This window comes from Plasmodium gonderi (genome assembly GCF_002157705.1).
Source record: "Plasmodium gonderi DNA, contig: Chr09, whole genome shotgun sequence".
NCBI classification, from domain to species: Eukaryota; Apicomplexa; class Aconoidasida; order Haemosporida; family Plasmodiidae; genus Plasmodium; species Plasmodium gonderi.
This window is the reverse complement of record NW_021628934.1, coordinates 2,055,893-2,069,033: the sequence shown is the minus strand read 5'-3', so window position 1 is coordinate 2,069,033 and position 13,141 is coordinate 2,055,893. Positions and strand designations below refer to the sequence as shown.

The 13,141-nt window shown below is 30.2% G+C and overlaps 3 protein-coding genes across 3 annotated transcripts; 1 reads left to right on the top strand and 2 right to left on the bottom strand.

Moving 5' to 3' along the window:
- Nucleotides 1–752: 752 nt before the first annotated feature.
- On the bottom strand, nucleotides 753–2,135 carry PGO_094190 (bicoid-interacting protein BIN3; the record flags this gene model as incomplete). Its single annotated transcript, XM_028688006.1, has 1 exon — nucleotides 753–2,135. The coding sequence occupies one exon, from the start codon at nucleotides 2,133–2,135 to the stop codon at nucleotides 753–755; it is 1,383 nt and encodes a 460-aa protein (XP_028543807.1).
- Nucleotides 2,136–4,650: 2,515 nt separating this feature from the next.
- Nucleotides 4,651–7,195, top strand: PGO_094180 (conserved protein, unknown function; the record flags this gene model as incomplete). The annotated part of the gene is made up of 3 exons (XM_028688005.1): nucleotides 4,651–6,600; nucleotides 6,863–6,942; nucleotides 7,168–7,195. The coding sequence occupies 3 exons, from the start codon at nucleotides 4,651–4,653 to the stop codon at nucleotides 7,193–7,195; spliced, it is 2,058 nt and encodes a 685-aa protein (XP_028543806.1).
- A 443-nt stretch (nucleotides 7,196–7,638) lies between these two features.
- Nucleotides 7,639–10,440, bottom strand: PGO_094170 (ABC transporter; the record flags this gene model as incomplete). The annotated part of the gene is made up of 3 exons (XM_028688004.1): nucleotides 7,639–7,670; nucleotides 7,836–7,998; nucleotides 8,212–10,440. The coding sequence occupies 3 exons, from the start codon at nucleotides 10,438–10,440 to the stop codon at nucleotides 7,639–7,641; spliced, it is 2,424 nt and encodes an 807-aa protein (XP_028543805.1).
- Between the last annotated feature and the right edge of the window lie 2,701 nt (nucleotides 10,441–13,141).

Here is a 13,141-nt window from a genome sequence, read left to right as displayed (position 1 = left end):
GCCAACTTCTAAACCGACCAACTTTTAAACCGACCAACTTCTAAACCGGCCAATTTCTAAACCGGCCAACTTCTAAACCGGCCAACTTCTAAACCGGCCAACTTCTAAACCGGCCAACTTCTAAACCGACCAATTTCTAAACCGGCCAACTTCTAAACCGACCAACTTCTAAACCGGCCAATTTCTAAACCATCGCATTTGTTCAGTGGATCCACAAGGAAACGTACACATCCGCTTATTTGTTTCTTTAAATGTGTTTGTTTTGTTTTTCACGCTTTCTCCTTTTCTTTTAAAATATCCATTTCTGCTTTTGAGCAGTTTATGTTACCCCAAATGTCTATATGTGTATGCTTTTAATTAAAAAATAATATATTTTTTTTTTTTTTTGTTTTTGTTAATGTTGTGTTTGTAAATGTTCTGTTAAGCGGCTTGCTTGACGATGTGCAACACAAGCATGCAGATGTATACACAAGTACTTAAGCGCAAGCAAAAAATATCTTTACATATATGACAAATTTGATAATTTATAATATGGCTACAAATAACACAATTGCATAGTTATCAATTCTTTCAAGTTGTTCATCATTTTCACGCATGCGTGACAAAAATTACATAAAATCAAAAAAAAGAAAAAAAGAGAAAACATCAAAACGTATGTATGTCTAGACATGAACATACATCCTCTGGTAAACGCAACTTCCTATATCCTCTGGTAAACGCAACTTCCTATATCCTCTGGTAAACGCAACTTCCTACACCTTCTGGTAAACACAAACTGTTCTGCTGAACATCCCTGGTTCTTTTTTGCATTTTTTTTGACCTTCTGCCAAATTGGCATCAAAAATAGTTCTCTGAACAAGGACCATTTTACAATTGTTTTCATACTCACCCCTTGCAATAGCATCAAAATGCTTATAATTTAATTTTGTCTCGTGTTTGTAATATTCTCTGTCACACTTCTTGATTTTATATTTTCTCTCATTATGATATTCTAAAACAAGATATCCCCCTTCTTTTAGAAGATTGTGCATCCGATCAAAAAATAAAATTACCTGATTATCACCATAAATTAAGTGTATCCATTTCAAAACGGAAAAGCAAATAATTACGTCGTACTTCTTTTGCACATTTTCAAAAATTTCATCAAAAATATTCAAGCACGAGAAGTATATGTTAAAGGGAAAATTGTATTCACACAAAGCATTCTCTCTATCTCTCCTTTTGCTCTCCAAGGGCATGCACTGGACGGGCATATTTTTCTCATTCCCCACTTCCAACTTCTTCAGATTTCCCACTTCCAACTTCTTCAGATTTCCCTCTTCCAACTTCTTCAGATTTCCCTCTTCCAACTTCTTCAGATTTCCCTCTTCCAACTTCTTCAGATTTCCCACTTCCAACTTCTTCAGATTTCCCACTTCCAACTTCTTCAGATTTCCCTCTTCCAACTTCTTCAGATTTCCCTCTTCCAACTTCTTCAGATTTCCCTCTTCCAACTTCTTCGCACGTTCATGCAGAAGGTGCACCTCCAGTAATATGTCCTTCTGCAGTTGGGTCAAATTCCTGCAGCGTAGAAAAAAGGGTATCATATGACTCTGGTTATTGTATATTAAAACAAATTCGATAAAAATTTTCAACAAAGTAATGTTGTTATTGATTAGACTATTATCAATATCAATGGCATTAACAATTCGACACTTATATTTAAGACTTAACAAAAAAGTTGTTATGCCACAATTGCAACCAATGTCTAAAATATCCTTTCCGTGAAATATACCATCCATCAAACTATTAACATGAGTTAATCTATAATCATCAATACATAGTTTTTCATCGGTTTCAATAACATCTATCACCTTACAAATTCGTTCCTTCTTTTTAAATAACTCATCCTCTTCTTTGTGCCATTTCATTATTCCATCCTCCATAATTTCTTCACATTTTTTTTTTCTTTTCTTATATCTTTCGTAAAAGTAGTTTGGGAAATTCCCATACAGGTAAATTTCTCTCTTCCTTTTCTTGTTTTTGTGTGTTACTACTCCATATGATTGGGTTAAATGGTGACATGTTGATTTAAAGTGTCTCCTCAATCTTTCCACTTCATTTTTTTTTCTGTTCTTAAAAATGCAACTCGTCATCCTATAGCTTAGGTTTTTGATAGGATTTTACAACTACTACACACCCTGATGTGATAAATCGGATGTTCTTCTTTTCACTCCACTCAATAAGCCCTTTAACTCCTTCAATACTAAGGTACTCGTTATATATGTAAATTTACATCATGTGATAACACTAGAGAGCTCGAAAATGCACACACAAAAAAAAAAAATAAATAAATAAAAATAAAAATAATTTTAATATGTCCTTGCTTAAGCCTCATAATGTGCGTAATACGTCATTGGCATGTTCCACGAAAAATACGGAATTTTTTTTTTTTATTATTATTTTTTACTATTTTTTTTTATTATTTTTTTTTATTATTTTTTATTATTATTTTTTATTATTATTTTTTATTATTATTTTTTACTATTATTATTTTTTACTATTATTATTATTTTTATTTTGTGCCACATTTTCACCATTGACTCTTTTCGTCAATGTGCAAAGCAAAAGCAAAAAATTTCCTCAAATGATTTTTTAATGTGGTGTGTGTGTTGGTGAGAAGGGAATAGGGTAAGGAATTTTTGCGCGCATTCATACATGTATATATACATATATCTACATATATCTATATCTATATATATACATGTAAGTACAAATGTATGCATAAGTATATGTGTATATAGACCTAAGCAGTCCCTTATATTTGAACATATGTATATACATGTATGTTCTTCATTGAGGAAAATGTGAAACAACAATTGGCATCATTAAGCCCGTAGATACTGGTGTCCTTAAACTTAGCCATGCAGGAAATGTATATAGATATATGTGTACAGTATATATATATTTATTTTTTTTTTTCTCCAATCCCTGCAGATTCTGAAGCAATTAAATTCACCATTCTCCCAGTTCATACTCAAATTAATTTCACACAAATGAGCAAACTTTTGTTTCTTCCCTTTTTTCTCAAGTTGAAATCCCAAGGAATTCACACAAAAATTGGAATACACAAAAATTGGAATACACAAAAATTGCCATACACAAAAACTGCTATACACAAAAAGAGTAATACACAAATTACCACGCGCACCCACACACACATAAGTATTCTTGGGGTGTATGTATATATATATATATATATTGGCACATGTATACTTAGGCACGTGTTCACCAATAGCTTTATAACATACAAAGCTGCTCTAACTCGGGAATTCCCTCTTACCCTAAGAGAAAGAGAAGATAAATGAGTGAGTTATGAACGAATCGCTAAAATAAATTTGTTGATGGTAGAAAGACTTATTAGGAAATAATTTATTTGTCATTAAGCTTACCAGTAGTTTAACAAACATTGGCTTGTGGAACTTCAATGCATGCATTTCTTCTTTTTTTTTTTTTTTTTTTTTTTTTACGACATTAAAATGAATACATGCATGCAACATGTATGCATGATGTTGCAAAACCCCGTTCGGAAAACTTAAATGAAGCAAACATTTTTGTAATTATTCTTTTCCTTTTTTTTTTTTTTTTTTTTTTTTTCAGAAGGTTGAGGACTAACAAGGGCAAAAAATAAAAAAAAGGAAAAAAAAAAAAAAACACAAAATGAGAAATAAGAAATAACGACATAACAAAAAATACACAGAAAAGTATATCGAAAAATACCCCCCAAAAATAAAGGATAAAAATTTTAATCTACCTAAGGTTCTCTCCAACTATCACGGGCCACAGCATTCAGCTCTTGTTGTAGAACGGAACATATTTGCTTCCCTACTCTTTTAGCTATTTGCTTGCTTCCTCATTCACCTATTTGCTTACCTACTTATTTAGCTATTTGCTTGCCTACTTATTTAGCTATTAGCTTACCTACTTATTTATCTATTTTCTTATTTGGTTATTTATTATTTTTTTTCTTCATACCAAAACATACCACAGATTCCACCTCTCCCTCACTTTTTTTTTCGTTCCTTTTAAAAAACAAATAATCGAAGAATTAAATAACTACACCAACATTGTTATTACAAGATCAGAATCTACCAATATACATATTTGCTATACTTTTTTTTTTTTTTTTTTAACCTTGTGAATAGTATTTCCCTCGCAAAGAATATTGAAACTATACATCACAACACCTTGTTTCGTATGAATATTTGTTTAATTTGCACATTATTTAATAAAGGAAGAAATACACATAATATAGTAATTTTTAATTTTTCATGCCTTCCTCACCCCGTATAAGGAAAAACGCATAATATTGTAATTTCCTTTATCTTTCCATTATATGACCACGTTATTTTCCCCCTTACCATGTCCACATATTTGTGTTGTAAATGTACAAATACGTGCATGCTTGTATATATATATATATATATATGTGGATAGATACTTTTTTTTTTTTTTTCTTTAATCCGACTTGGCCTCATTTTCTCGTCCATTTTATTTCATTTTTGCTCTATTTCACCCCATTTTACCCTATTTCATTCCAGTTTACTCCCATTTTTCTTTATTTTACTTCATCCTACTTCCTTCCACTATTATACCTTGCTTGATGAGAAAATGCATGTTCAGCACTTCTCACATCTATCACATGGCTCCACCATTGTTCTACAACGAAAAAAAAGAAATTTGGTTACTGTAAATAATTCAGCTATAAATTATTTGATGAAAAGTTATTTAAGTCACAACATACGTTTTTATCAACACCATCGACGTTTTGCTGAATTAAGTAATTTTTTGAATTTAAAAAGAAATATAAAACACATGCACAGTTCCTGTCTCACGGATCGAAAAAATGCATTTCTTAAAAAATGTTTTTTTCAAATTCCACCAAAGCATTATTTGCAAACTCAGATAAAAAGTATCATTAAAAAAAAACAGAAAATATCTTTCTTTAAGAGAAAGAAAAGGAAAGAACATAGTAACTATTTTAAATATGGAATCAGCATCAACCATAAAAATGAAAATTTTGCAAATTTCCAGCATTGGAAGAAAAATTTACAATACAAAAATAACAAGACAGATGCAAACAAATCGATTAAACCAAATAGACACATTCATCCTCTCAAAAGTTTTCATAAAGATTTACAAAGTATCAATGTCATACAATCGGTAAATTACATTCACTATAATACATTTCACACAAGAATAGCAAAGTGTAGAAAAGGGATAAACATTAGTGGAAGAATAATGAAAAGAAAAAAATATATCAATCTAAAGCTAAACAATTTAAGCAGCGTGTACAATGAAAACAAGTACAATGATGTAACAAATGAACAGAAGGAATACTCGTCGAATGAAAAATTTCTTCAAAATTTTGAACACATAAGAAAAGCACATGAATATGGGCAATCAAAAACAGACTCATCATTATATGAAAATAAAGAAATTAATGAAAATAATCGAAACCATCATATGAACCAGAAAAAAAACATGGAAGAACCAATTAAAAATATATATAATAGTAATGACTATGCAAATCATATAAATTCAAGTAAAAAAAGTGATAAAATGTTGTCAAAAAAAATAGATAGTTATAATTCTAAAGATTTTGATAAAGCATATGAAGATAAATCTCATGAAAAAGGAGAAATGAATATAAAGAGACATGACTTAATATTAGTTGCACTCTCAGGATGTATCCCTTTTATATGTTTTGGATTTGTTGATAATTCTTTTATGATAATTGCTGGGGATCTATTTGATTCTACTTTTTGTGTCTTTCTAGGATTTAGTACATTGGCTGCAGCAGGCTTGGGAAATTTAACAAGTGATGTCCTGGGCATTTTTATTGGAGGATATATAGAAAAAATAATCGCATATGTCGGATTTCCAAGAATAAATTTAACAAATAAACAATTAAAAATGAACAGAACTAGACGATATTATTACATCGGAAGTGCTGTAGGTATAGCTATAGGATGCTTACTAGGCATGATACCTCTTTTCTTTATTGATAATAGCAAATTAGAAGAAAAAAAAAAAAAAAAAAAAAAAAAAAAACAACAAAATAATAATAATAAAATTGCAAATATTGATAAAAGGCTCTTTCAATTAGTTTCTAATCAACTTCCAAATTATGTTAATTCAAATTACGCATTTTTATTCATTCTTGATAAATCAAATCGGGACGCTTATTCATTAATTGATAACCAAATTGTACGTTTACCACTTGATGAAGACATTATTGGGCATGTTTATAAAAATGGAAAAATTATCAGCTATGAAAGTAGAAGCTTACTGAAAAGTCTAACACACTCCTATAAACCCTCTAATCTGGTAGAAAAGGAAAAATATAGAAATACAGGTGAAACGCAAGCAGGAGTAAGTATAACTACCCAGAGGGAAATCAACCATGTGGATCTAGTGGGCCAAGTTGATCTAGTGAACAAAATTGGCCAAGCGGATCAAGCGAACTTCCCGAATTTTCAGAAAAATCAAAATTTTTATTTCAACAAAAAGAGAATTGACGTTCATCAGGTTATTGCCGCTCCGGTATTTGGCCTAGACGTAAGCGCAGAAAAAAAAAAAAAAAAAAAAAAAAAAAAAAAAAACACCAATTGGAATGACACAAAATAGAATCATTCCCCCTAAACATATCGAAGACGATTATCGCACTTCCACATATGTAACAAATTTATCTTTAGGAAAAAATACCTAACAATATGAACGATACACATATAAGCAATTCCTATAATCCCTATTTCAGGAATCTATTATTGCCGTGGTGGTTGCACTGAATTCAAAAAATAAAATTTCTTTTAACGATAAGGATGCGCAATTTTTAAGTATGTTCTGTTCTCACATTGCGCAGGAGATTGAGGATGTAAAAGACATAAACGATTCGTTAAGGTGAAGCAAAATGCGTAAAAAATGACAAAAAAAATGCGTAAAAAATGACAAAAAAGATGCATAAAAAAATGACAAAAAAGATGCATAAAAAAATGACAAATCAAAGATCAAAAAAAGAAAAAAACATACACAAAATGGAATTTAAAAATGCAAAGAATGTTGTGCCAAAAACATGTTTATGTCAATTTTTTTTTTTTTTTTTTTTTCCTCAAACATCATTTTTAGGCTATGCAAAAAAATAGTATACGACTGAATAATAAATAAATAAAAGGGCCGAAAGATACAGGAATTTGACCAAAGGAGGAATACCATTTCCTTTGTATTTTTATCTATTTCTGTGTGTTATAGCATCATTATGGACGCATCCCTGCATGAAGACCATCATATTACGATACGTGTGTAGCTGTCTCAGTAATTCTTGACTAAACCTCCGTTACCTCTATCATTTCCATCATTTTCATCATCTCTATCGTCTCCATCAGCTCCATCATTTTCATCAGCTCCATCATTTTCATCAGCTCCATCATTTTCATCATCTCTATCATCTCCATCATCTCTATCATCTCCATCATCTCCATAACTTCATCTCCTTTTATTTTTTTTTTTTTCTCCATTTTTAAGTACTATTCACCAACTGATACTGACATGCTGATGCTAATACATTTGTCAACTTTCACATTATAGCTCCTCAAAATTTTAAACATATTTTTGCCTGGTTATATACCCCTCTGTAAAAAAAAAAAAGAAAAAAAAAACAGGAAAAAAAAGGTTTACCAATTTTATACAGGAAAGTAAAATGCGTAAAAATCCATACGTTCAATTATGTTCGCATTTGTGCATGTTCACAAACTGCCCACCCCCACCCTACTAAAAATCAATCTATTCGTGAGTACCATTGAGAAGGAAAATATTATCAGATAAATCTAAGTTGGCCTTCTTATGTGTTATACGTATTATCGTTAAATTTTTGAAAAGTGGGTTCCGTTTAATGTTTTGAAAGATGATTCTTTCGTTGTCTTTGTTCAACGATGAGGTGGATTCGTCCAGTAGCAGGATCTGCAAAAAAGAAGAAAAAAAAGAAAACGGAGATACTACTATGTGGTTATACCACCACGTGATGATGTCACGATATGATGATACCACTATGTGATGATGCCACCATGTGATGATACCACGACATCTCCACATCTCCACTTTGCAGCATCACAATTGGGCGCTAAACAGAAGAAGCTCGACGAGGTAACACGTATCCAATGAAAAGAGAAATACCTTGGGATACCTAGATAATGCCCTAGCTATGCACATTTTCTGCTTCTGAGATGATGTTAATAATTCAGTTTTATTCGAAACGAATGTTTCATATCTTTTCCTTAATCTGCTAATGAACTCATGACAAGTGCAACACTTAGATATATTAACTAGATCGAGCATATCAAAATTGTTACTATCGTCAGTAATTCCATATGTGAGGTTTTCTTTTATAGTTCCTTTGAGTAATTTAGAATCCTGTTGAACATATGATATTTTATTCATAATTTCACGATTCGTATAACTGCAGATAGGTTTGTTGTATAGGTAAATTTTCCCCCTTGACGATTTATACAAATTTAAGATCAATTTTAGAAGGGTTGATTTCCCTCCTCCACTTTTCCCTAATATGACATTATTTGTATTTTTTAAAATTTTCAAATTGAGATTTTTCAAAACGTAATTGTTGGTATTTCTGTATTTGAAGTAAACATTCTTCAAATGTAACACCACATTCTTTTCGCTACTATCTGTTCGGTCGAAATGTATCCCCATAGTCTTATCCTTTTCATGTTCACGCTTTGAAATGTTGTTAATGCAAGGTCTAAGGGATGGAATCTCATTATTAACAACTCCTTTTGAAGAATTATCTTCCTTGTCAGAAATATTTCTACAAGATTGAATAACAATATCTTCTGAACTTCGTTCAATAGAGCTTTGTACATGATTGCGAATCAATCGAATTATACTATGGTACTGATTCACTATGTCACATATATCTATGTAATAGTCCAGTATATCTATGTAGGAATAAATATTGTTAATATAAAAGAAAAAGGAAGTAAAGGTATTCCTGTCAATTTCTTTGCTTCTTAAAAGTACATCACCCTTGAGGAGAATAAGTATATACGTTATGAATACAAAAAGCTTGTTAACCACCATGTGAAAGAGATTAAATTGCTCCTTCTTCTTTTGCAAATTTAAAATATCACTTAATGATTCTGAATATTTATTATATTCATGTAATTCTGTACTAAATAATTTTATGATATTTATATTGTTCAATGCTTCAAGTGAAATTTTCGTATTTCTTGCTTTTTCCCTATTGATTGATTTTATTCTTTTCTTTTTCATTTTTGTTGAAATCATAGTAAGGACAGACGAAATGAAAAAGCAACCCAAAATAACTATAGATAACTTGTAATTTAAATAAAAAATATATGCGAAATTAAAAATAATGGAAAAAAAATTCCTTATAAATGGATTTATATAGTAAGGGATTATGTCTGCAAAATCGTGGGCTTCCAATGTTAACTTATTTATGATTATGCTATGATCGACTTGATCATAATATTCATTCTCTTTTTTTATATATATTTCGAATAATACCTTTTTTACTGTTTTTAAAGAGTCTGCACTTGTAACCATAAAAATGTAATTCCTCAATCCACATAGACACATATTTATTACGCGAACTAAAATACAATTCAGTAAGAGGTAAAAAAAATTTTCAAATTTCCTATTTGCCAAATTATGAAATATAAAATTATCGCAACGTGGTATTATAATACTAATAATTGCACTATGGATCATCACAAAGAGTGTTAGAAATAATATATTTTTTTTACATAAAACATTTTTATGTATCCATAAAAAATTCAACATGTTGTCTTCTTCTACAAACTTGTTTAAATCCTTTACACATTTCTGAATTCCATTTCTTACTCTTTTAAAAAAAAAAAAAAAAAATTTATTTATTGCATTCCCTGGAATTTCTCTCTCTTCACACATACCCTTTGAATTTCCCCTTATCTCAGCACATAGAACGGTGGTACCTTTGGAATGTACACTCATGTTAGCAAAAAGATTTCCATCACTCATTGTTACCTTTTTGGAGTTACAATCTGACATGACAAATTTTGTTTTTCTCCATTTTTTAAATTTACATAATATAAAATTTAAACTCCAATAGCTCTTTAGAAACAGCATTTTTGTTGATCTGGTACACAACACTCTAGTGAGCTTATCCCCATTATTCTTATATACATACAACAACTTGTTCATAAAATTGTTTCGTCTTCCTTTTCCATTTTTGTATACAACTCCATAGCATTTCTTCTTCCTTACAATGTTGTCGTAACCATTTATTATATTCTTTTTTACTATGCCATTTCTTTTTGCATTAATTTTTTTGTTCATTATTGGTAAGAGAACCACAAAGAGGAAGAACAAGATGGGATATTTCCACATCATTGAGCACTACATTATCTTCACCATTTTATCATCTCTTTTATTTTATATTATTTTCACACGCGATACCACACATAGGCTCTCCAATAATACATCTTGCAAAAAAGAAAAAAAACTCATTCCCAGTATTTACTTGTCCTATATGAGTAAATTTATTCCTCTGGATAAGAAGTTCTTAATTTTTTTTTTTTTTTTTTTTTTTATTTTTTTGCTCCCCTCGGTACTATGCATCTAAAGTGAAAAAAAAAAGAAGCAGTTAGTGAGTGACAAAGTGAGGTCGTGAGAAAACGAGTGAAATCAACTAATTAACAAGCTATAGTGGTCGCAAAAAAAAAAAAAAAAAAAAAAAAAAAAAAAACCACCAGATTGAGGAACATATGATGGTCTGCTCAAGGGACATTCAAAAAGTAGGAATGAACAACATTCGGGATAATTAAAAGAACAATGTTCACAAAAAAACACAAGTTTCTTTTAAAATTGTTACGCACGCAAATGCCACGCTGTACCGAATGGAGCAAAATAAAATCATGATTCTTTTCTAAATACATACCCAAAATATTCACTTTTTTCACAGTCTCCAAATGTTATTACAGCGTTCTTTTTTTATTATAAATAAAAAAAAAAAAAAAGTAGCACATTTATGATGGGTATAACACATACACATATTTTCGTTCATGTTCATCCCTTTCTTCACACCCAACTTCGAACTTACACTGAGTAAGGAAATGTTATATATTTTACTTTACTGTGGAAGTATGAATACGTCTCCTAGGTCTGCATACTGTGAATATTAGCATAGCATACAATAAACAAGGGAATCAAAACAGCGAGAGGAGTATATCCTCCAAAAGGAAGAAGGGTGCATTTCACTTATATATATATGTATATTTTTCTTTTGTTTTGAATCCTAATGATAAACATAAGGATCCTATCAATTTTTCTAGGAGTTCAAAGTAAAAAAAAAAAAAAAAAAAATTACTTTTTTCATTCTTACTGTGAACACTAACACGAGGATCGCATGATGATGGAACATAAAAACCAATTTACATTTTGCAAAATGTGGAAATGTTCTGACAAACATTGGATATGTACTTTACAAAATTTAATATTATGTAGATCTACTTTTTTCCTTTCGCATTTTTTCCTTTTCTTTTATTCCTTTTCTTTTCCATGCACCACGGAATTATTACATGTTCCCGTCTCAATTTTGTATAAATGGAACACATTTTTATAACCTCAATTTCAGTCTCATGTGTATGAATGTGTAATCAGTAGAAACGTGGGAATTTATTATTATTTTTTTTTTTTTCTTAAGTTCGAACATTCAAGTTAGGGAAACAAAAAATTGTAGTAATTCAAATAGATTAAAATATAATTTGTGATGCAAAAAAAATAACCCCCTCTGCACGATGTTGTGTTATCAAACATTTGCTTTTTTTTTTTTTTTTTTTTTTCACCAATTCATCAATGTGCCACACCGTTCGTCTTACCCTATTTGTCCTTTTTCTAATGATTGCGCAGCGAGTTAATTTTTTCTATCTATACAATTTTTTTAAAAGAGATAATATGAAAACAATTCTATAAAAATAATGTACATTCATCAAATTATCCTAAATGGTAGAAATATGTATGTTTGCATTGTTATGAGAACAATGTTTATTGCTCTGAAAGTAAAGGAAGAAGGGAAATAAATTTGTCGTAATAAGATTTTGATAAATGTAAGAACAGAATTTCGCACTTCACACAAGCACATGAATTTTACCTTTCATGGCTAATTTATTACACGGGTCAAGGTATTCATTTTTTTTTTTTTTTTTTTTACGTTGCAACATGCCACATTTGTGAATCATTAAATATGTTCTCACAGAATTAAGAAATGATATTGTCATAAATTAGTACCCAAGTAAATAGAAGGCCGAGAAAATGTGACATATTGCAAGCAAACATGTTCATATTAAAAAACGACGAATAAAATGCACGCATACACAGAAAAAAAAATTGAGAATAAAATTGAAACATAAAATAAAATGAAAATTTCAAAGCCCAAGTCACACAGTACCATTTCTAGTCCTTTTTTTTTTTTTTTATTTTATTACCTCTTTTATTCTTTTATTCTTTTATTTAATTTTTTTTTTTTTTTTTCTGTTATCTTGTTTCTTATTGGCCACATTTTTTAACATAACGTGTAGCCTAACTACTTAGATTATTCTTTTAGTTCACTCTCTTAATGTATTCCTAGTGGTATTCCTCATTATACTTTTAATCTTTACTCATTTTGTATAGCATTTGGTTTACCAATTCGTTTGCCACGTTGTGTACCACCAAGCACATCAGCTGGCACCCCATGTAGTGTTCCCTTCATACTTTGTTTCTTATCTCATCCGCAACACGACCGTATTTATGGCCATTTCATCCGTAGTATGAGATTCATTTTTGCTTATTCTCATTTTTGCTTATTCTCATTTTTGCATGTTCTCATTTTTGCATGTTCTCATTTTTGCCATTTGACATAAGAACTAAAGTACTTCACACACCTCCTAGTGGCAAGAAATGTACCTGGAATGATGAACCACAAATATGAACAAAAAAAAAAAAAAAAAAAAAAAAAAGCAGAAAGAAGGAAAAATAAAACTAGTTGTCCCCATTTTTGGATAATACACACAATGTACATGTACAATTACCACATGTTCCATTTCATACA